The sequence below is a fragment of the Coturnix japonica genome, chromosome 3 (assembly GCF_054131305.1).
Source record: "Coturnix japonica strain WE chromosome 3, WE-NBRP24, whole genome shotgun sequence".
Taxonomy (NCBI): domain Eukaryota; kingdom Metazoa; phylum Chordata; class Aves; order Galliformes; family Phasianidae; genus Coturnix; species Coturnix japonica.
This window is the reverse complement of record NC_140665.1, coordinates 33,187,624-33,212,822: the sequence shown is the minus strand read 5'-3', so window position 1 is coordinate 33,212,822 and position 25,199 is coordinate 33,187,624. Positions and strand designations below refer to the sequence as shown.

General features: G+C 40.5%; 1 protein-coding gene across 3 annotated transcripts; it reads right to left on the bottom strand.

Annotated features, from left to right (window-relative positions):
• Positions 1-1,577: 1,577 nt before the first annotated feature.
• MEMO1 (mediator of cell motility 1) lies at positions 1,578-24,711 on the bottom strand. Of its 3 annotated transcripts, none has more exons than XM_015857727.3 (9): positions 24,563-24,711; positions 16,254-16,335; positions 14,529-14,597; positions 12,834-12,946; positions 11,550-11,661; positions 10,944-11,086; positions 9,688-9,764; positions 3,493-3,597; positions 1,578-2,255 (listed from the first exon to the last, which is right to left on the bottom strand). In XM_015857727.3, the coding sequence occupies exons 1-9, from the start codon at positions 24,621-24,623 to the stop codon at positions 2,124-2,126; spliced, it is 894 nt and encodes a 297-aa protein (XP_015713213.1). In that variant the 5' UTR covers positions 24,624-24,711; the 3' UTR covers positions 1,578-2,123. The 3 variants fall into 3 exon arrangements, with proteins under 3 accessions (XP_015713213.1, XP_085399426.1, XP_032299447.1); XM_085543300.1 differs by lacking the exon at positions 24,563-24,711 and adding an exon at positions 23,782-24,434; XM_032443556.2 differs by lacking the exons at positions 14,529-14,597; positions 16,254-16,335; positions 24,563-24,711 and adding an exon at positions 13,514-13,662.
• Positions 24,712-25,199: the final 488 nt, after the last annotated feature.

The following is a 25,199-nucleotide window of genomic DNA, read 5'->3' as shown; positions in this document are numbered from 1 at the left end:
GATACTTCAAAACATTGCACTGAGCAAAATAGCTGACCAGTTTCCTTGAAGCTCATCCAGATACGTTTTGTTTTTATTAACAATATCTTACAGAACTAAGATGCAACTTAGGCATTTGTATTCAGAATCTATGACTAGGTTTACCTTAGGGAGAAAGTACACGCTTAACTGTTCCAGTTAACTATGTGCTTCAGTAACGATGTTAAGGATTTGGCATTAAGACTGAAAAAAACCTGAGTCCTAATTAAAACTCGTATTCACCAAAGATTAAAAACAAAACAAAACCATCCCTTCTGAAATTACTTTGTTTAATAAGGCACAGTCAGACACGTATTTATAAAGACTGGCTACCAACTCAGTTTTACCTGCACAGCCTCCTTGCTGCTGTGTCAAATGCAGTCTGAAAGTTGTTCAACCTGTCTGCTGCTGAGAATTTTCAAGAACAAGGCAGAGCAATAAGGCAACTAAAAGAACAAAGCAAGGAAGTTCAGCGTTCATGATGGATTCTGAACATCTGCATAGTCGTTCATTCTGTAAATGGAGCGTTCACCTGTTGTTATTAAAACGGTGGTCAACTGTGCTAAGGAAAATAGAAGTGGTGAAAGCAGGGCATGTTTGCAAAAGGAGTATTGCAAAGGTTATGTTTTGCTGTTGGCTGTGAGGTTTTTGTTCCCCCTCCCCCACTTCCATAACCTCAGGACATTTGGTGTGCTTTCAGGTGAAGACTGCATGCAGCAATTCTCACTGCTTTCAGAGATAATCTAAATTGAATTCTAAAATTCCCCTCCGTTACCCAGAAAAGCTGAACGTAACAGGAGGTTGCTTGACAACAGGTCAAATATCACTGAATGAAATCTCCATTTAGATAATGAGCCAGAACCGCCATTCTATTTTACATTTCTTATTAGAATGAGAGGAAACCTTCAGGAATAACAACAACTCCATTATTCCGTTATTTTGTCAGAAAGAAAGTTCAAGAACTCATAAGATACGGTGCTGTTTAAAGAACATGAAGGAACTCAACGCTCAAAGACCTAAAAAAACAAAAACAAAAGGGAGCAGGGAGGATGCAGGACAGAGGAGAGAAACCTCCCCTTCCTCTCCCAATTAAATCCTTAAGGAATAATTGCTTGAGCAAATCACTGTATGCCTTCTGTGGCCTATGAATGCCTCACAGATACTCTTAAATCATCATTTCAAGCTGCTTGATTTCAGTTTTAGGTCACTTATAAATAATGCATCCATTCCCCTACGATAATCAAACCCAAGAAAAAAGAAAATCATGAAGAGCATTTCTGGCAAAAATTTGTATCACATATTAAAAGATACTCTATAGTTCTGTGAAACAAAACACACAGGTTGTTAAAAATCCTTTTGCACAGCTGAACTAAGTGCAGGTTTAAGATTAAAAATAAAATTGTAAATGAAACAGGCATAACAAATGTTGAATATAAAATACACTCTAAAGTATTTTACAGAATGGCTGAATTTCAAGCAAAGGATGTTAATGTTAACTGAGGATGTTAATGACAAGCAGCCACATACAGAACACAAAGCAATAAGTTTAAATCAGACTATTTTGGTTTGTGTAGCCCTTTATTAGCAACTAAAATAGAAGATATCTGTTGTACATCACGGGTAGTAACTGACTATACTGGAGTTTTATTATATTCTAATACAGGATCATTTATAAATGCGTTGTTTTCCATTTTTTTCCTTTTAATAAAAAGCTTCCACTCCTTTTTTCCATTAACAACTTGCAAAACTATTCTGAAAGCTGAGTACATGTGCACAGGTCTGCAAAGAGTGCAAATTTAGGATATGGTAAATGCTTTACATGTCGCATTTGTAAGGACTGCCTGCCACCCACACCTTCACAGCTATTATCTTTCCTAAATATCACAAAATGTTTTGATACCACTCTTCCTTCCATTGTCCTAAACAAGAAAGCATTTTTAAATGAGTTGAAACTAAGGAAGGACTACACCTACTAGAAAAGAAGAAAGTTCTATTAGTTTGAGGTTTCAGTATACCCAAAGACCAGGGACTGTATCTTTGTAAGGGCTAGGCTGGGACCCCGTATACAGAGTGTGTGCAGGTGCCATCCCTGAGCATTCAGCAGTTCAGTGAACCATAAGTGCTCCAGCTGCGTAACTCACTGAGCTGTCTTGCCAGTTTCGACACTGGCTTGACTGAGCGTAATTCAAAAAGGAAAAGCTCATATTCATTCCATTCTTCTGGAGCTCATTGATAGCCTGGAGAGAGGAGGGGAAAAACAAAACAACAACAAAAGAGGATCAGACTTTAGTTTGTTCCCCAGCCCCTTGAGGGCTTTTGCCCCCCAATATACCACATAGATCCATGGTGCACCACATACATTCATGCAGGAATATAATGCAATACCAAACAACCTTACAAAAATCAATCCTTTGGAAACCACTTACAGTGGATTTACTCTTATAGAATTTACACAGGAACACAGGCAACAAAATATCTGTAAACACTTTTCAGACAGTATTTTTTCCATTAAAGAAGAAACGCACCAGAAATACATTAAGTGTGACAACTGGCAAAAGCAAACTAAGACTTTAACTCAGACTCATTGCAAAACTCATCATTATTTGAGGCTAAGAGTTGGATATTTACTCAGTTAAGCCATAATACTGAATTTTGATACTTGCATCTCCAGTATTGATATTGCACATATCAACTTCTATAGACCACACTTAAAAGACTCTTCTAGATGTTCTCCATATACTGCATTTCCAGGGAATTAGGTTTTCCCTTGTAAAAAGGTTAGCGTGCCTCATATTTTAGATTTAAATTGTATTAAAAATACAGTGAGATTCACTCAAGCATTATGATAAATCCGCAGCACTCCATCAGTAAAGCAGCTGTGACCCAATTTAAACAAATAAGTTAAGGCAGGTTTATGCCTGCACTGCATCAAAGCAAAACAGAATGTAAGCATAAAATACCAGTTATGCTGAACTCTAATTGCCATAAATTTACGAGTTAACAGTGCACTGCACTGATTCTCACAGAAGTGCTCTCGCATCATATTATTTGCAAAAACAATGCTGTCACACATCACAAGGCATTCACAATAGCGAGCTAATAGCAATACCGAAAAAGAATATACACATAAAGTGCATTTGTAAGTACTGATTCAGAAGAATAAGTACATACTTCTCCACAGAGATGGGTTTTATTTTAAAGTGCCAAGAGAAAGTGAATGACTATTTCATTGAAATTCAAGAGGATCATGGTACCTCATCTCCCTCAGGCAATTGAAAACCTCAGCCTTTGCAAGAATATTTGTCTATGAGCAAGACAAGGAAATTAGAAACCAAATTGAGAACACTTGGAGAAAGGAATTAATTCAGGACTTGCCATTTTAGAGCTAAGGAGTACTTCAGCAATATCATATTTAATACAAATGCAAGCACGTTGCTATATGTTACATTTCTTAACAGATCAGAAATTACTTACGTTTAATAATACGCCAATAGGATGTCTTCCACATATTGTATTGTGGTATTTCTTCAAGTAATTGCTAAAAGATACAGGATCTAGCTGCTCTATAATGTTCATACCCTGAAAAAGAATTGATAACAGTGATTATTTCACACATTCATAAGCAGGTGTCTGCGTAATCACCTACTTATGAACACAGAGCACATGAGGAATAAAAATCCTCTACTTTCTATCAAGGGAATCTCAGCATATGAGGGTCTAGTTTGTGGTATTCTTGTTGCCAGCCCTTAATTTACAAAGGCAGGAATTCTTCCAGATCTGTCAATGACCCAAAGATCTGTGATATTATCCTTACAGGTGTCAGTGAGGCTCATGTTAAAAGTGCTCCTCTCACAGACAAGCTGACTACCACCTCCAAAGATCTCTGCTTTCATAACATTTTGTACTGCAATAAGCAGAGACAGTTACTAAAAGAGCAAAGCAGGAAGAGGTTTCTCCTCCATCTCTCTGTTAACAGTCTTCCAGACAGAGCACTTTCCTGGGACTTTTGGATATCAATAATCTCCAGACAAATTATACATGTGCAAATCAAGCACATGGAAAGACGGATGTTTCCTAGACAAATCAAGCACACAAACAAGGCAGCTGATCTCGGCACAGGAGTGCCATTCACTCGGAGCATAAAAATCAGATCCAGAATATGTCTAAAGCACTGGTAAATTGGCACACCACAGAACCCTAAGAGCCAGGAAACCTCACTTCCATATTCCACAGGGCCATCACATCAATATATTCCTTTCCATCCACAATGAAACCCATGATAACACAGGGGTCTACTTTGAAAGCTAATGCAAGGAAAACAAATGTATGTTTGCAAATATTTGCATTCCCAAAGGCAAAAAGAATCTTACAGCTACACATACAGCCTACTCTTCTCCTATCCCCAAACATACGTGATGAAACATGAATTATATGTGATGAAAGTAGTTCAAAGCAGGTCTAACACCACTGATGTCTGGGTTTCATTACGGTTTCGTTATTTTGGCTATATCAGAGTCCATTCTCTGCTGTTTTTCCTCCCTCTAAAGTTGATTAATTCTGTTCACCAGGCAAATGAGCCCCAGACACTTAGTAATCAGTAGGACACATAGCTGTGCTTCTTAATTGTAACTGATGAAGCAGGAAGGTTTTCCTCAGAGACCAGAAGAAATGCATACGCTTTGTATGGGAACAGTGGGAATTTTATATTAGAAAGCTACACTAAAAGGGGAGAACAGAGATAATTTCTCCAAAGATTTCTTCTGTTTCAGTGGTTGCCCTGACCACTTCCCCTAGTTTTGTGAAGCATAAGTGATAAAAGCAGAAATCCTGATGCCGGAAGCAGCCTGTCTGAAGTCTCCATTTCAGAAGTGAAACCTCTTCAATATTCTGCAAGGGCGTTGGCTGGTCTGGCAGATACACTAATTATTCAGACTGGATTACAGCCCAGAGGTTCCCAGAGCTGGAGGTTCCCAGGAACGTCAGGGGAGGATTAGAAAACAGCAACCATAACCATCACCTTTGTGTAATTTTAATTAAAAACAGACAGAAGATGATTTCATAAAAAGATTAACTTTGCAGAAAAATAAAACCAAACTGTACTGACTAACTTCTGGCAGGAGCCCAGTTCTTCTAGTGTCACAGAGAGGGTATACAGACCCCTGGCTAGTAACAGCAGCTGTTACTCACACTCCAGATCTACAGAACTTAAATGAGTGCTAAAAACAAAGGCAACTCCTCTCTAAGTAGCAGTAATTACAGATACCATTGTATTTCTAAGGAGCTTAAGAAACATGTACTCAAATCACGTATTTACTGCTCAATTGTACACTTCAATATACCAAAGACAGAAGAACCAGATATTGAACAGCTCAAAAGAACATATTTCACTCATTAATGAGCCATTTCATGACTTTTTAAAAGAATGGCTGCTCACCTAAGAGGCTCACTTTACAGCCATAAATCACTAGAACATACTGTGCACGGCATTTGAGCATTTGTCTCAAATGAATGAATGAGGATTTATAACAATGCCTCATAAGCTTATTTCCACGCACAAATCAGCTCTGCAAGCAGTTAGAGCTATGCAGTTCAACCCAGCAAATATTAGCAGAGCTCCATACACTACAGAGTTGATAGAATCCATTGGAGATTGGCAGTAACAACTATACTGTCAGCATTCAGCAGCACTGAACATTACAAACTTTCTGATTTAAGAACTGTGGCAGAACCAAACTTCGTTCTTCATCTAAAATGGCTCTGAGAAACAAAAGAAATACTCCAATCAGGTGGTGATTCATTTGTTCTAGAAAGAAGTATGAAGCTAGTCAGAAACTTGCAGCATTTGGAATAACTGTTCTAAATCTTGCTCAGCTGAATTAAAATACATGACAGAATGTACACTATCACACAGTTTTACAGTTTATCACATAGATATTACAGCATGTATCAGTTAACCAGACAGGATAAATGGCATCTACAATAAACCTAGCACAGTGTATATAATGTAATTAAACAAACAAACTTTGTAAAATGATCCCAATAGAATGAAATATCTACCAACTTACAAAACAAAGAAACAAACCCAAAAAACCACACCCAATCTATACTTATTTTACACCATAAACTCCCACATCATTCTCTCCAAATTGGAAATGTATTGATTTGATGGGTAGACTGTTCAATGAACAAAGAACTGGCTGCAGGATTGAGTCCAGAGAGTGGTGGTCAATGGCTCAGTGTCTCTATGGAGACCAGTGATAAGTGGTGTTCCCCAAGGGTCAGTGCTGGGATCGATACTCTTTAATATTAATGATAAGGACAGTGAGGTCAAGTGCACCCTGCCTCTCTACTCTGTGCTGACGAGACCTCACCTGGAATACTGCATACAGACACGGAGTCCTCAGTAGAGAGAGATCTGTTGGAGTGCATCCAGAGAAAGGCCGCAAAAATGATCCAAGGGATGGAACACCTCTCCTACAAGGACAGACTGAAAGAACTGGGACTGTTCAACCTGGAGAAGGCTTGAAGGCGACCTAATAGCAGCCTTTCAATATCTAAAGGGGAACTACAGAAAAGAAGGGGACAGACTCTTTAGCAGGGTCTGTGGTGACAGAACAGGGGAAAATGGTTTCAAGCTCCAAGAGGGTAGTGAAGAAGTCTTTTACAGTGAAGGTGGTGAGGCACTGGAACAGGTTGCCCAGAGGCATGGTGGATGCCCTGTCTCTGAAGGCTTTCAAGGCAAGACTGGACCAGGACCTGGCCAACCTCATCTAGCTGTGGTTGTCCCTGTCCATTGCAGAAGAGCTGGACTAAATGGCCTTCACAGGTCCCTTCCAACTCTAAAGATTCTAAGACTTTTTGACAAGCTCAAGTTTCCAGTCAGTAACCTCAGTGGTTTCTTCATATTTAAATACACATACAAATATACACACAACCACCATTATCACACACAGGAAAGCAGAAACAAAAAACTTGGGCTCAGCACTAGTCAGTTCAGCTCTCCTTGCATGCCAGAGTCACTCAGACTAGGAGAGAAGTCACAGAAAAATTAATGTCTGGGCACAGCAGAGACTGAAGAAATTGGCAACCAGACAGAAAGACATAGTCTTGCATTACACCCAAGCTAACAAGTCTCTCAGGTTGAAGCTCTTTGGAAGGTACTAACACACTGGAGTAGTCAACAAAAACCACCTCAAAAGCCAGCCATGCTGGGCACTGCTTTTCCACAAAAACAGCTGGCTGTTACTGCACAGCTCCCCTTTCCGTACTCAGGGTAACAGAATCCTACCAACTCAAGTGAGGTATAAGCTTTCACAAACAGATACAAAATGAGCAATCTGGCAGAGAAGGTTGGAGCGCATAGTCCGAATTCTCTGGTCAATGACAATCACAGAATAATTACTCTTCTATGATGCTCTGCAAAATACTCCCCTGCTCTTATTTAAGAATCTGGCAGCTATCAGGTTACTATATACAAAGACAGTATTGTCCATCAGCTGCTTAATTACAACTTTCCATTTGAGGCTTCTTCCCTAAGGTACCCCTGTTAACAAGGAGGATGTGGTGCCCCTTTCAGTAATTATACTGCAAGGCAACAGAATGGGCATATTAAGAGTTGCTGTGGAGAAACTGACATTTGCCCAGCAATATTTACAACTCTGCATCTTTTATGCTTCAGTCTCAAGTCTTTAACAGAATTACAGTAAATTAAGGTTCCCACAGCAATTAAGAGGTTGGGAAAGCTCTAATACCCACAATGTTTACGGTTGTTTATACACTAGCTAAGAAAAAAAATAAATCACACACATATGCATAAGATGAAGTCCAACTAAGACCACAGTCCTTCCTTAAGGGTATTTCTAAATAAAAGTCCTTTTATCTCAACACAGAATACTTTCCTGCTTACAAAGCATTCAGTCTGCTGCTTTGCTGGCTAGTAAAAATCTGTAAAATTAATGCTATTAGATAGCAATAATTTTACGGGATCAGCAATTGCAGAAGGTGACACCTCTGCTGGTTTTAGTACAGTTTTGTCTTTAACTTTATCCTATTTTCACTGTGGAGAGGCCCAGAAGTTATAACAGCAGTCTCTTCAGCATACCAAATGACATGACAAAAATCAACACTTCAGATAAGAACAAACAAGCAAACAAAAGAGGAAACTGATTGGGGTATATAAAATTGAATTAACTCATCTAAAAAGCTGGAAGATTATGACAGGCAAATCTTTATGGCATTGTCCTTAATGTCCTATTGCTAGAAGCAAATTTCCTAAAATTGCTAAAAATATCACTTTGTATCAAGTTTGAACACGAAGCCTGATTCTGGAGTTATGTGTTTTATGATATTATCCAACAGACAAAAAAGCATACTGCCACAATGCATGGTTAGCTTTCCAGTTAAAATTAAGACAGACTGTACTTTTAAAATCACTACACAATGTACAATAGACATCAATTTCACCAGTGCTACAAATATGTCACTTCTTTTTGGCTAATAACTACATAAAGAAACAGCCCAAAGCAGCATGTTCATCAAAAGTAATGAAATGCCCAAGTTCAGCCTTCTTTGCAGAAATAAGCAAGAGGAAACAATGTTTGCTTATGCACCTTAAACCATGTTCCTATAAAAACATGCAGAGCTGCAAGTTCTGGGACTCTACACAGACAAACCTCTCATTTGACAATAGGAATTAGTAAAAATGGCTTTGAGCAAAGGCAAATTTACTGCTTCTATTCCAGCAGCAATTGGTGAAAAGCAAAGACATCAATATAGATACACAAAGGAAAAAACTCCAGAGCTCTCTCCAACATATTTCTTATTTTACTCATTTCAGGCAAGAGAAAAAAGATAATAAATAAATGGTCCCTAAATAACAATAGCTTTCTCTTCCAACATATTCACAGAGTCACAGAAATGATCCAGTACTTTTAGTTGAACTGAACTGAAGCTGTGTTTCCAGGAGAATTATTTCTATTCTGTGAGTTAAATATGCGTTAACCTCAATGAAGGTTACAATTATTCTTTTTTCCCTATTTAAAAGGAAATATTTGGCTTCTAAGATTGCAAAGAAAATGTATCAAAATTGGTGTTATGGTCTCCAACCATTTGCCAAAGGTAGCACACAGTATGGCCCAGCATTTTTCCCTTATTAACTGCTACAGAGTAGAAGAGAGGTAAGACTGCTCCCCCAAGAAACAGGGACTTTTGTTTTCCTGAAGAACACAATCCCCTACAGCCTTTTCTCTTCATAATTGAAGATGCTGAAACCATTAACACAATCACAAAGATCACAAAGCTGTTTTATTATGCAGGTAACATAGCTATCAAGTCTGAACTACCACAATATTTAATCATTTTTACTGTTTTTCATACGTATAAGAAGGTACATGGATAGGAATTCACTGGGGAAACTCTAAGTAGGTAAACATGCATTTATTCTCATAAATTATGCTTATTAGATTACACCCACAATGTACCGTGCACACTCAGTAGAACAGAAGATATTAGTAAAAGACCACAGCTAAGTTCTGGTAAGCAAAGGAAAAGTATACAGCCAATAAAATAGCCAATTTGTAACACTTTGTTAGAGAAGTTTCCGACGTGTTCAAAGTAATGTAAAGTACAGGAGAAACTTGTTAGTTAGTTCCACCAAATCTGAAAACTTACCATTTTATCTAGGTGCTCAATGGATCTATAAATTTCTCCTTGGGATTCATCATAGTAACTGTAACGGAACCTCTGACCTTGAAACAAAAATCACGTATAAAATAAAAAAGGGAAAATTTGAAGCTAAAACACTCCCTAGTACTTACAAATTAATCGAAACTGTAACATCTGTAAGTTGTAATCTCCATTTGCTTTACATCTTTTAGATCCACTGAGAAAATTTTAGGGCTACCACAGAAGCAGCCCAGAAGCCAAGTAAAAGAATTAAAGAGAAGGGCAGCTGTACTTAAAAAAGAAAAGCCTGTTCTGTAGATCTGACACTGCAGTGTCGCTTATTAACTGCCTGTTAATGCCTTGGACTCCATTTCTATAAGTTTACATGTAAAGCAACATTTATTTTCGCTTTTTCTCTTCAGATATACAGTCAACCCTGGAGTCAAGCTACTGCTCACACAATAACACCCACTGCAAATGAAGGTTATAAGAAAAAGTTCATGGTAATTCAATTAAACGGTTCTAGATGGCTCACTGGCCACAGCTGAACACAGGTCACTCTTCTACAGGTCCACCTATTCCACAGTTCAAAGATGAGTAAAACATGAACTTTGTTACATAAGGTGACCAAAGGAGACCATGAATAGAAAGGAAGAAGGTCTGTTGTGTAACATAAAACATCTTTGTGAAGCAGTTCCCCTTTCCAGCTATTGTTATAGTAAAGGGAAAACAAAGCATTAAAGCAGAATGACAGACATCAAGGCTTCTGGAATCTATCTAGTTCTGTCACCATGAACTGGAATAACTCAGCTGAGTTGGAGTATTTATGCCATTTGCTATCTTACTCAGCAATAAAAAATACAGAACTTATTTCTGAAGGGATGTTGACATGTCCAGTGAATTTTTAACTATTTACTTTTGCAATATCCCTTGAGATGTTTAAAAGTAAAAAAGAAAACAACAACAACAAAAAAAAGCAAGAAACTTTAGACATTCCATTGCAAGTGAAAAGATGTTTATAAACCCATATTCCTTCCCCACCTCTTTGCTACACTGAAAAACATAGTATCACTTTGTAGTATCACTTTAGTTTTGTCTATTGCTCCAACTTTATTTTTTTTCAGCTTTACAAACATATTTAAGTTTCAAATACACATTTACCAAAAGTTAAAATGTCAAATTGCGTTTAATGAAAGACGTTCTTTAAAAAGTAAATACAAAATATTAATCATACTGCTGTCATAAAGAGATGTGAAACTTACCCCAATGGCAAAAGTCAGAAGAAACCACAAAGAGGTTACTAGGATCAGCTAGGTATTTACTGAAGAGTTTTCCAAATTCCTGCTCTTTTGCCTCACTCAGTGCTCCGACCAACACAGGAATAATAGTAAACTCATCCTTATGGCTTATAAGCAAAAGAAAAAAGGCTGTAATTTAACTGTCATCTTAAGGTGTTTTAAGACTTGCTAACAATTTGCAGAATGTTTTAAAAGGACGTTTTCGAGCCACAGTTCACTTGATAAGATCATACTCTTAAGTTAATCTAAAACCTCAAACTACTTCAGTTTCAGAATACAAACCCCTCCCAAAACAGCATTTTTGCTGCAAAATGGAAATGCAAGGCAAACAAGTGAAATCAATAAATAAAATCTCTGTGTACAAGTACTGCCCAAATGCAGACTACTCTTCCAAGCAAATAATACTCGTTTCTGACCCCTCCTCCCCAAGGTTTTCCTTGAGGGATGGGGGACTATGGTAGGAAAATCTCTACAAAGATATTATTTCTTCCTGCTGTACCGTAAATGTCTCAACTGCATCTTAATGCACATCATGTACGTTCCTGTACAAGAAGTAAATAGCCCTAGTACCTTTCCATGGCTTTAGCAGTATAAGGCAAATGCATTTCAATACTGTGTTCATCTTCATCTGTCTGTAAAGACATACGCTCAAACATTCCGGTCTTCCACAGTTCTCCATAAACTGAAATGAATCAAAAAATCATTTATAACATTCTTCCCCACACACAAACAATAAAGCAAAATGTAGTGCACCATTATCAGAAACAAGCCTAATAAATCAAACTACTTGTCTCCAAGAGCTGTCAACATAAACCACTTGATTTCTACATAAACATAAGATTAAAATTACATTCAAGTCATAAAGTATTTAATTTATAGAATAAAGTTGTGTTAAATCAGTCACCTTGTTGGCATAGAGATTTTCAGCTATGCTACAAGATCTAATAATGAAACTTCATGGCATAGTAGAACATTAGAAAATATACATGCAGGTGCCTAGTCTTTCAACTCTTATTTTCCCAAACTACACCATCACATTGTTTTTGAGAAGTTGACCAGCTGAGTCATTGCTGGATGTGTTACTACTTAATATAGTTTACCATTAACTGAATTATCAGACAGCAAAATCTGATTAAGTAATGCATACCTATAAGCTATGTTTCATTCTCTTAAGTGAACTTGGTGGTATGCAAACAGTGATCTCTGCATTAGGAAGCTCTACTCGGTGGGTAGACTGACGTAGGGCTCTGCCTTGTTCTCCATTACATAAAGGCGTTCTGCAAAACCTTGAATATTTGGCACCTAAGGAAGTTTTCACAGGCACCATGCAGGAAGCCTGATCTGGCTCAGTTAATCAGTGATAATGAAATAGCAACAAATTTGGCTAATGAGCACTTCTGAAAAGTATAGTTTAGATATACTTTGAAATGTATATGACTCAGAATATCACAGCCATCTTCACTGCATCTTTAAACTTACTCTCGAAGACCAGTCTTTCATGGACTAACATTAAGTCCTGTAGTTACTGCACTAATTAAAAAAGAAAAAAAGTCACATGCAGTGGAACAGCTAAATAAAGGTAGTTTTCTGTTCCTTCGTTAGAAATACATTCAAACCAACTAAAACACTGTGGTTTTTTGCAGACAGAATAATTCAGAGAATGCCGGAGCAAAAAGACCTTAATATGTTAGGATCTTCAAGAAGTTAGCTTTCATTGGAGTAAAACTTTCACATCTGTATGCCACAGAAGAGCAATGATATGCCCAACACCATAAGGGTCCTCAGCACTGCACCGCCACAGCTAATTCTGAAGCCCCAGCAGCCAACAGCAGGTAAGCTTTATTGCACACTTACTCTTTTGGTCAATTCGGAGATCATACAGAGGTGTTCTATAAATGTCCACACTGGAAAGTGCACATCGGGAAAGGGGCACGTGATGGGAAGGCCCAAGAATGAAAATTTTTCGGCTACAACAATCAACAGACAAACAAGAAGCCCAGAATTTAGACAACAGCAATTGAACAGAGGCTTGCTTAGAGTAACAAGTTTAAAAAACATGCTGGCATATGAAGCAATACTTGAGCAGTTGGTGGTTAACAGCAGAGTTTTATTCTATTATGCATCAGACCACAGATCAATCCCTGATCTGGCCTCACTCAGTAACTCAGAAACAGTCCTATGATCGGTGCAATTATGTTTCACATAGCTTTAAACCTCTCAAACAGATTATATACCAACATTAATCAACTAGCAATTGACTGGGTTCATCTGAAGGCAGAATTATACATTATAGCCCTTTGATCAAAGGAGTAAATTGAAAAATCTAACTCAACCTTCAGTTATATGTGGTCAACAATTACAGGTATGCACTCTCAAGTGAGGATTATAGATTTATCACCTATTTGGAGCTGTTCAGTAGTTTACTTGATTACCCTTTACTTCAAGTTATACCAAATTCCACTTTAAGCTACCCTCAAGTGGTTTATTTGCCCAGCTGTTGCATTAAGAACAAGGATCTGGATCTATACACTCACAGCCTCAGCAGATATTGCCATCTTTCACCCATCATGGTATTATTTCATGAAGTCATCAGCTCCTGGCTCTTGCTTAACTCTCCTGCCACAGAACTTTAGAAAAATCTACAGGAAATTCAGCTTTTCAGAATCAGGATCACATCTGTACTGAACTAAAGTGGTGGAAACATGAAAATATCTTTATTTCTTCTCTCTTGCATGCGAAATAAAAGCAATACTAAAATACTACACCTGTTTACAGAGCTCATACAAGCAAAAAATCCAAATGTACAATACTTCAGTTGAAAGATTAATTACACTCTAGTGAATTCTAGACATCCCATGCAATAAAACATCAAGTGATCCAGAAAGTTCAATTAACTCACTGTGTCACTGAACTTGGGGAATGCAACTCGATTTAGTGTACCAGAGAACTGGCCTCTCTAAAACTAAGTTATCTTCACGTTGTTTTACAATAGTTTAGAGTGTATGCTAACACTGGTTTTGGGAGCACAACATTTATCTTGTAAGCAACTGACAGAGCCAGTTTTTAGACTGGCATTGCAAGATGCATACAGTGAGAAAATACTGGAGATGTTTTAAAATTCACATTGAACAAACGTTGCTGTCAAAACAGGCAAGAATTATACTTCTTTCTAGAATAAAGTCTCTTCATACCTTTAGATGCAGACACAAACTACAGTGGGGGATGTTTCTTGTTGGTGTTGTTGGTTGTTGGTGTTTTGTTTTTTTTTAATTTTGGGGTTTTGAGTCTCTGCCATTAGTAACACAAGTCCATTTAAAACTATTACAACAAGTAACTTTCATTGGCTTTAAGTATTATATACACACAATGGTTATTTTTCTCCATAGCAGAAGACAATCCTGGTAGCATTCAGCTTGTAATCCTGCACTAAATAACCAATGCAGAATGTGATCAAATACTTCAGTATACAAAAAAACAAAAATATAAGGGGAACAAAGAACACTTCCTAGACCTCATCTTAAGATTCCTAAAGAAGAGTTTAATACTTACGTAATATTTGGATCTACTTGCTTGTAAGCATGGGCTGCACAAGATCCACAATAGGTATATCCTGCATGGCTGTAAATCAAGTTAAACAGCATTAACTCTGTTGAATATTTTTGTACAATGCACATCACATTCACACTGCTATTAAATATTAACATCTTTATCCCCTAAAAACTAGAAATAGCAAGAATAATCCTCAAAACATCTCGTGGAACAGCTGAAGAGCACTATTGCAATACTGAATGCATACATGATGTAATTGTAAAAAAGCTAGCAGTAAACATAAAGTAGGCATCCTTAATCAAAGCACCTTCTGTTGTTTATAAAAGATATAGTAGGCCCTCTGTACAACTGCACACTATCAGAAGCTCATAGTAATGCTCAGAGTGCAGCCATTAGACATGGAAATAATACAATGTTGGAGGAAGCTTTCCTAACCAGATACATGTAAACTGAACATGGAGGACAGTGGAAGAGTTTGTCAAAAGCAGACTGTGTTAAAACAGAAAGAAGAATAAAAATATTCAGTCAATGATGAAAACCACCTCAACAACAGAATAAATAGGCATAAGGAAGGGAGTAGAATGCAGCAAGATGCACACATACAGATGATATCTGGAGCAAGTTATCCTCAAAATTATTCCTGGATTTTACTTCAAAATGCTCCACTACTGCAGACTAAGTGGATAACAGGGAGACAGGGTGAATCAGCAAGGTTAACGCAGCCTTCAAAAGGTTCCCTCTGATGCAAGTTTTTGTCCTTCACAAAAACTGTATTAGCCATGTTCCACTTTACAGGTGCCAAAACAAAGGCACAGATGAATGAAGAATTCAGCAAGGCCACAGAAGCATCTCTGTTACAGTGTGCTTTAAATAATAGTAGCAGTAGTCATGCTAAGGCTCATAGTTAGGCCTAGCCTGTGTTTCTCACATATCTAGGAATGCAAGTTGTGTTTCTTATGAACCCGAGCACAGATCTAAGTAATAAATCTTATCTTTATCTAAGCCGCAGCTAGAAAGCCTTTCTCCAGATATTCCCGCAAGAAAAGACCATGGTAGACTTGAGACAGTTTCTTCCATGGATTAAGTACTATTATGAAATACCTCTAATGTTATGTTAACACTATGGTTACAACAGGAAATACCAGAAGTTAATTAAGGTGCATTTTCTAGTATCCCCTTCCTACCCACAACAAGCTTGAATAATCAACATACCTTTCTTATATATACAAGCCTTCACTACTGTCATTAAACTTAGTTCTACCTAAATAACTGAGATGGTTTCTCCTGTAGCCCAAAACAAAAATAAATACACCAAAAAAGCACCCAACAAAAGTAAACCATTTTGGATTGCTGAAAAATGTTTCAATACAATTTTTAGCTTTGCAAAGTGGTTTTCTCTTTGTTGACTTCAAAAATAAACATACACGTAGCTGTTCAATGCAATAACTGCATTGAAAGAGTCATCGTCTTAGGCTACCTCTTATCTTAGAGGATCACAAGGAAAAGATTATTTCTTCAAGCCACCTGCAAAAGGAAACTGATCATATACCAAGATGATCATGGGTTTATGCCACTTCCACTTCATTTTCTAAATATTATTGAGAAACCACATGACGTTTCTTTCAGCTACAGTCAGGACTTCCCCAGTTCTCAAAAATCACTCAGAATAAGTATGTATTTAACAAACCAAATATTATACACACCAAAAATGGACTTCAAACTTACGGTGCAATAATGGCTCTAGCAGGTCTCTTTGTGGACTGTACTTGAGAAAGCCAGCCTTCTAGTTGTGCATTCAGCTGGGGTCCTATGAAAACAAAAGGAAATAACTGAAGCCATAAAAAATATATATATCTAGAACACCTCCATAATCAACATTTAAAGTCAAACATTTAAAGTAATCTTAAACTTCATGGCCTGTCCTGAAAAAGGAGGTATAAAAACCAACATGCCTGTAAAGCTTAAGTTGGCACTAGAGAAATTTCAAACTCTCTGTCCTTGAAGTTCATTGATTCTACATCCACATGCTGTCTGGACAGATGCACATCATTAGAAAGCATGGCTAATGATCTCAAAAGGGAGCTCAGTAGATCATTTACTCTTCCAGTAATCATATTCACAGGATTCAGAAGTAATAAGACAACACGTGCCAAGAAAAACCAACATGGAAAGATGGTGTATCCTACACACCAAGATGATGGCCAATGGTAATACAACAGAATATGAAGCGCAATATAAAGCATGTTGTAAGTTGGAAAAACTGTAAAGAAGACAGCTGGAAACAGTGCTAATACTAATTCCACAACAGCTTCCAATTATATACATATACTACAGGTACATACACTTCTTGACATTAACCTAACTACACATTCCACAGACCAGATCTCATGCTGACAGCTCTCACAAGAGCTGCCTACAGCTATACATAACATTGCCAATACGTCAGCTTCTGTAGAAGGGGATGGTAGGAGGGGAAGGACTTCCTTTGTGGTTGTAAGAACTCCCATTTTCTCACACATAGAAGCTGAACATTACTGCAATACCCTTCTCTCAACCTACAATCACCTCCAGGGCCTCAGACACAGCCTACACCTTTAACGTGGCACAAGTGGCATGCTGTAACACAGGAACTTTATGAAGCAATTAATCTGTCCAAAATACACACATATCAATTTTGTTCTACTGCTTCTTTCGTACCCTTCTAAAATTAAGAAAAAAAAATATTTTTTTAATTCTCTCAAAACACGTACAAGAAGTTTCTAAACAAAGCCCTTTAGTAATGGACTCCTTGAAACACCTACTAACCAGAGACTTAAACAATCCATGAATCAGCCCCATCTTCAAACTTCTCTCTGAAAAGGGCTCAGTGGCAGCACAACAGCAGAAGTGCCAGAAGCTTTCAGGCACCCTGAGACAGACCTGGACTCACCCCCAGCCATGCAATGTGTTTGGCCTTCTTCCATTCCTTGTCCAGCAGCTATTTTTAATTAAGAAGACAGTTAAGACGATTTATCTCTCATTAAGACAAATCAGGTAACTCACTGAACAGTTTAAAGGCAAGGTGCAGGATTTCTGGTAATTTTCTACAATTTCATATGATTGTTCAAAGAGGACTAAATTGTTGCATTAGAATGCTTAAGTAATCAAATCCTTTTCCAAAGGAAGTACACAAAGGAAAACGATAAACAAACAAACCAGACAAAACCAAGAAAAGCCCCACACATATCCATCCAACCTTTCAAACTTAAATAAACCACAGTACTCCAAGAGAACTCGTGTCACTGACAGGGTTACCTGCAGCTCCCTGTTCTTACAAATATTTTAAGGGGGATATTCTAGCACAGTAATTTCCTTGTTACCAAGTTACCTAGGGACAGAAAGCTACAGTTAGCATCAACTTAACGTGTTCAGAGAGGTTTTTCTTCCAGTTTATCAAACATGACAGTGCTTAAGGCTAAAGTCAAAATATTTGAATTGAATATATACAATATAAATAAACCCACATTATCACAGTAGGTATGCTCTGCCATATGGGATGATATAATAGGAGATGAATAGCACCGTAAGTTTTGTTCATATGTAAGTTAAAATAGAAAAAAGCTTTTGCAAACAGTCCCCAGATAAGTGAAACAGGCAGCTCCTCAGCTGATAGTGCTGCAGTGATGGGAGAAAAGAGGTTTCTGCCCTAAGGAGCATGTGGAAAGCCCAGCATGGGAAAGCTGGCAGATAGAACTGCCTATTTAAGGGCTCAGAAAGCCTGCTGGATGCTACTTCGATGAACAGTCAGCATGCTTTAGCATCAGTACTGTAAGATGAGAACTGCCCTTGACTGAAGAAAGATTAAGCAAAAACCACAAGCTTCACTGAAACAAGTAATATTACGACAGGATTTCAATCCTATGAAATAAGGGATAAATATGAGTATGCAACTAAAGAATGTTGATATTATCTATGGGTATTTCCCATCCTGTTTTGTTTAGCAAACTGGCAGAAATTTCACCAAACTAAGAATAATTCCAAGTACAGGCCAAGACTCCAGCAGACAGATGTACAGAGACAGTTACAGACATAACTGGTACAAGTTTTCTGCCTAGAAGCTAAATGTATTTTTACAATCAATCTCCCAGTGCAGTGAGCAAGAAGGAATCATTCCATGTTAAACAGCATTACCCTATGAATCAGACACCCGGCACTCACACACTTTGGTTCACAACCCCATTTACACTTGTCACAGTGCAGGCTTCGAAAGTTGCACCAAAGCAACATGTGCACCACAATGACAACCTGACACTGTTGGATGAAACCGAAGTGCTCATACACCATGGGTCAGCACAATATACTGGAAACTTGCTTTGGACACAGCAGCCACCATTAACAGTGCAAAACCTCTCTTTTCAGGCTGGTGATCTGCACTTTACTCCTTATGTATTTTCATGATCTTTACCCGTACATGAGAAAACCTACACAGCTTAGAAGCACTTCTAATTAATTCTACAGCAGATGTACTTGTTAAGGCTCTAGTCTTGTGCCAGGTTGGAAAAACCAAAGTCATTAACAGCAAAACCTTTGGGGCTACCACAAGTCAGTTTCGTGATACACTAGGGGAACTCCTATCCCCATAGCTTCGAAGGGGAATCTAAACCAATCCAGCTGTGGGCAGACTGCAGTTGGAAATGTGACAGAGGACTAACTAGTTTTCTCAGTTACAACTGCAGAAATGTAGTGGCTGTTTTTAAAGAATACAGGTCCCACTCAAAAAAAAGTATTTCAAACAATAAAGGCCAAATTCTTGAATAAAGAACAGGCTTTGTACTGACAAAGACCGGAATTTGTCAGGAATAGAAAATGGTTTTCAAAGGCTTGTGATGATGAGCACATTCTCTGCTGCTGTAATGTAGACTTTCCCAATACTGAATACTGATGAAACACTGAAATCAGCCTAAAAGCAAGGCAGAAATTTACTTAAACAAATTACAGGACTGCAAAAGAAAACATCAAGATACAAATGAAGATTATACTTACGATACATAAATTCCCGTTTTACATACTGCAAGATGAATGTAAAACAGCAGGTGATGCTTGAGTGAGGGAAAATAAAACTGAAGCCATAACACTGTAATCTGCTTTGGTGGCAGTTCCCACTAGCATGTTCCAGCTTTCCTGTATTCTACCAGTTCTAATTTGCTTCACTGAAAACTACTGGGAAATAAATAATCAAACACTGTCTGCATCCATTAAGAGCATCAGCCAGCACGCACCTACTTAACTTTATGAAATCCTCCCCAACTAGGCCATTCAAAGTACAAACAAACAACCTTCTGTTTTGTAGCTCCAAGAAAGTGATTTAGACTCTAATGAGAAACACTTAGGTGCTAAACGCAATCAGAATTTGTGAAAGTATTCACAAGGTGATACTTGCAGGACTGTTTTAGGAGCACGCCAAACATAAAGCTCTTTTTCAATTTTATTTGTACCATAAAAGTTGAAGCTTTACTTTCTTTACCTGGAATGATTACAACCGTGTTTAAACATTCCAACTAGAAACAATAGCCAAGAAAGCGTATTAAAAATCACTTCTTTATACTTTTGCACTGTGCAATGCTGAACAGTAAAGTCTGCATGTTAATGGTGCGTTCCATGATTAATTTGTAAGAGATCCAGCAGCAGTGCACCCACTTTCCCCATAAAATTTCTACGAAAGACTGAAGATCAAATGGGGAAAAACACTTCAAGCAGTATTTAACTTTCCAAAAGAGATGGATGAAACATCAACCAACCCTCTCAGCCCTCTCCCACACCTTCATTCACAGTTGAACAGCTCACAAGGCCACTCGCATTCTTCACTTCTGTCCCCTTCTACCACCACAGACACTCAGCAAAGCACTGAGCAGTGGCCCTGTGCTGAGTGATGGCAGGATGCCATGGCTCCAGAAGTCAGGGGGAGGCATCCCAGAAGCTACATTTGTCTTCAAAATGCAGGCAGCGGGCCTGGCAATGACATGGCATTCATTGGAGAAGACAATGGCTGATTAGAAATGGCAGTAACTGTACACACTTTTTTTTCCTGACACTGATAAGAAATGGACACAAGACAACCATAAGGTTCTACCCCCCCACTCAAATATCTATACAGAGATAGACCATTTACTTGGCTCATTGCACAAGTAGCTCACAAGTGCAATGGCCTTTTAAGCCAATGCAGTGATTACTATGCCAACTTACATTTGCATCAATAAGCATACAGAAATTAAGGTCAAAGGATTTGGTACAGGCTACCAGTGGTCACTTGTGACCGCAAGGCTTAGTCACAGAGAACAGAAATAAAGTGTACCTAATACGATGACAAACCCGTTTTACAGGACAAACTTCAACTCGTGCAATATTGCCATTCACACCATCAGTTTGATTTTGCTCATGTGATTTGGAACAACTCACTCTTTGTGTTTTGATTGTATCAGTGTGCCACTGACCGGAGAAAGGTTGAGACAAGAAGACTTATCACACACTCTACTAAGGAACGCCATAGCATTCAATCCAGGAGCCAGGAAAGGCAGGCTGGCTGCCAGCAAACAATGTGTGTTAAGTGTGTGTGACATCTCACCTGTAATGGCATCTTTTCTCCTTACTTTATGTGTAGCATAAGTGGATACACAAAGAATAATATTTATTCTCATTTCAGGCACGCATGGATCAGCACCCCACAGAACTGGCCAGCTGGGTGGGGCCCTGTGCAACCTTATCTAGTACTTGATCTAGAGGTTGACAATGCTGCCTCTGGCGGGGGGTGGGGGGTTGGAACCTGACAGTCCTCGAGGTCCTTTCCAACCTAAGCCATTCTACAATTCTATCTAGAAATGCATCTGTCCCGCATTTCAAGCCATGGAAAATGATGCAATTTTGTTTCATGTTGTCCCTAATCTTCTCTTTTCCCCTGCTGTTCAAAATCAATTTCTCAAGAGATCTGAATGCAGGGTGATTGAATTAACCCAGCAGGATTTTCTCCCAAAAATAAATCAGTGTACTATTTTTCACCACAGAATGATAATACTTCAGATATAGATACGTATCTGTTAAGGCAGTACAACAGGTTCATCGTTTCATCTACATTAGTAGCCTGTATCTCATTTTTGCCACCAGTTTTAGCAGCCACTATACATCAGGCTGCAAGGCCCCAGAAGCAACAGTATGTCACATACTACTCCAGATTTTCACTAAAAAAGAACAAAACTCTTTAAGTTGCTCTTGAAGTTTCCTATTACAATAGCATGGTATGGATGAAGAACAATTTGGGAGTTAAACGCTACCATCACCATGAAGCAGCCCTCAGCTTCATTGATGAATAGAAGATGCAGTGCTTTCTGCCTGAGACATCGCCCTCCCCCTCTTAACAACAAAGTTGTTTACTTACAGCTAGATATGACACACTAATGTGTAGGCACGCCTAGATGTGCATAATCATGCAGCCAGTCTCAACAGCTCTGAAAAGTTTATTAACATCACACAATTAGGTGATGTATTCTCACTAGAATGTAATGCATGTTTATATTTTCCAAGGCAGAACACCCAAGCGGTACATATTACATAGCTGGAGAAAACAAAGGGGAATGAGGGTTTATTTTCAGCTGAAGCAATTGCTGCCCTACAATAACGATCGGTCTCTGATGAGAATGAAGAGTATTTCTTGTAAACCCTTTTAAGGGCAACCTTTCAATGATATCCTTTGGCCACAACACTGTTTTCCATTTCAGATCCATTCTGATCCTCTTCTCTCTCAGCTTCCAGGGTCCTCTGCTCAGCTGACTCAATCCTTTCCTTCCCAGACCAGACACCTACACTCGGGGTCTTATAATTTTTGAACACGTCCTTCAAGCACCATGTTTCTTATTGCCCTTTTGGACAGATGGAGAATGGTAATAGTCGCCTCAACTATGGAGTGGGATGAGGGTTTCCAAAGCACCTGCTTGCTCTGCACAAGGGAGCACAGCTCTATACAAACACAACAGTTTTCAGTAAGTGGGAAGCTTAAATGCTAACAGGTTGAATATAACCCATCAAATCACTTCTGGGCCTGGATGGGAAGCACAAAGGGTGTAGGTAGGAGGACTAGACAACACAATCCCTGCAGAATCACAGGAATGCAAAGAACTATCACAATTGTAATTCCATGGTGAGCACACACCCTCCTGGTCCTCATCTGTTTCCTGTTCACTATTCATAGACCCTTGTAAGTGGAACTCAAAAATGAGTCCCTGTGCAGCAAACCACACACAGCTCCTATCCTGCTGCCTCACCTACCCTACAGAAACAGCACATTGCAGCTCTACAGAAAGGAACATTAATAAAGTTATTTCATTAAAAAACAAAAAAATCCCCTCAAAAGGTAAAAACATCACCCAAAGCTGGCAGGCTGCGCAGCATTAACCGCCAATCCCAAACGCACACACTAGCAGTTACAATTTAACTTGTCAGAAGTACCATCAGCACAACTAGTTAGAACACGATTCCCCTTAACATCCTTGTTTGGTTGTTTTCCTGCAGGGAGGTGCCTGGGCAGACACCAGATCCCACACTCTCCCCAGCCATTAATAGCCACAGGCAGCACAAGAGCTTCTGGATGTCCCACTGCAGACAAGTCCTACTGGCCAAACTCGTCACACGGATCTATGGAGATGCAGTCTCACAGACCTACCTGCTGAATTAGCATGGAGGGAGGCGGGGGAAAAAGCCAAACACTACCTATGCCTCCCAAATTAATTATTAAGCAACAGCAGGGCTTGTTTTTAGTTGCAACCTGGTATGAAGCCAGTATGAAAATCAAAGCTACAAAATGTATATGAGGTCTTTTAGCAATTCCACATTGCAAAGCAATTTTCTGCCGTATTAATAAACAAAACGATAAGAAGGTGCTGACACTCAGTCTTAATGTTCTGATGTCCTTGCACACGTTTAAAAATACCTTTGACACAGTCTTGCTTGCTTGCTACAGAGCAACTACCTTTCACACCAAACAAATGGAGAACTAAATGCAAGCTGTCTGCTCCAGACGCAGGTTTGAGGCCAGTTTTGCAATGGACACAGCCATTGTGTCTCAAATACGAGGCTCAGAAGGAAGACAGTCATTCTCTATTGTTGTCTGGAAGCACACAGCCACAGCCGACAGCTCTGCTCCTTATCTCACAGCCTGCATCTTCCGGTATCACCTCCCCCGTGTATTTCTTTACTTCCTTTCCAGTTTTTTGTTTTTGCTTCATACCTTATTCATTACTTTGTGAAGCAGGGGGGAAACCGCTTCATTACAGCCAGGAGAAGTGCTTTAGAAATGTCAGTTCAGGATTCGGAATACACAGAATGCTTTGGCTGCACCCCTCCCCTATCTCTGCACCCCAGCAGTTCTCCACAAGAACCTCTCGCTCACCCACACTCTTGCAACGCTCTTTATCCTCAAGACCAGCAGTGGACCGTGCCCTGCATGTCACTTCAGTAACAGCTGTGGAAATACAAGTGGGAGCCCCACACAGCTCCAGAACCCAGCAGAGGGTATTGCCACGCACACGTGCATAGAAACAGAGCTATTCCTGGGGGGTTCAGTCTTCTGCCGGAAGGTGGGAAGGGCCCCCTCCAACGCACCACCTCTTTTCTGTTTTCTTTTACCACAAATATCACTTCTTAGAAAGGGTCAGATCCCACTCTGTGCATCCTCCGGCAAAGAAAGAGCTTTGGAGAAGCAATCACGAGTCGGGCCGCAGGAATAGAACGAAGCCTCCCGCTACCCCCCCAGCCCAGCACCGAGCCCTACAACACACGCTCCGCGCTCCCTAACCCCAACGATGGACCCCTGGACGCTCAGGCCCCGAACCAGCCCCGGTCACAGCTCCGGGAGGGGCACCCGGCGATACACCGAGCCCCGCCAGGCCGCGGCCCCCCGCCCGCCACGTGCCGGCCGCACCGTCGGGGCGGGGCTGTCGGCGCTCCCCGGCCCCGGCTCAAAGTGCTGATTCAGCCCCCGCCCCCGCCCCGGGCCGCGGCGGCGCTACCTGAGGCAGTGTACCAGCTGCCGGCGTGGCTGGCCTCCCGGCAGAGCACCCGGTTGGACATCTTGGTGCCGGAGCCGCCTATGGTGTTCGGGGGAGCCGGCGGGGGACGGGCCCGGCCGCGGCGGCGGCGCTGCTCCCCCTCCTCCCCCGGCGCGGCCCGGGCCCGGCGGGCGGAGGCGGCGCTGCCGGCGGTGCCTCCGGGCGGGCGGACGGACGGCGAACGGGAGGGGGGCGCCCGGGGGCGGCGGGCGGGGCGGCGCGGGCCGGGGCCGCGGGTCCGCGCTCGGCCGCAGGCGCTCGCCCCGCGGGGGACGCCGGGGGGGGAGGCGGGGACGAAGCTCGAGGCCGCCGCCGCCAACTCCGCGCCGGCGGGTGGGGGACGCGGAGAGAACGGGGACGCGGCCGCGACCGGGTTTGGCCCGGCTCGGCTGCCGTGCTCTAAGGGCCGCGCGGGCGCCGCTCCCCCATTGGGCACGAAAGCAAAAGCCTCGCCGCCATTGGGCGCCCGGACCGGCCGCGCCCGCCCCCCGCTTTGACGGGCCCGGAACGGAGCGGAGCCGCCGCCGGGGGGAGGGCGGAAAGGGGCGGGGCCAGGAGCCGGAGCCCCACGGCGATTGGCCGGGCGCGTTGCCGTGGT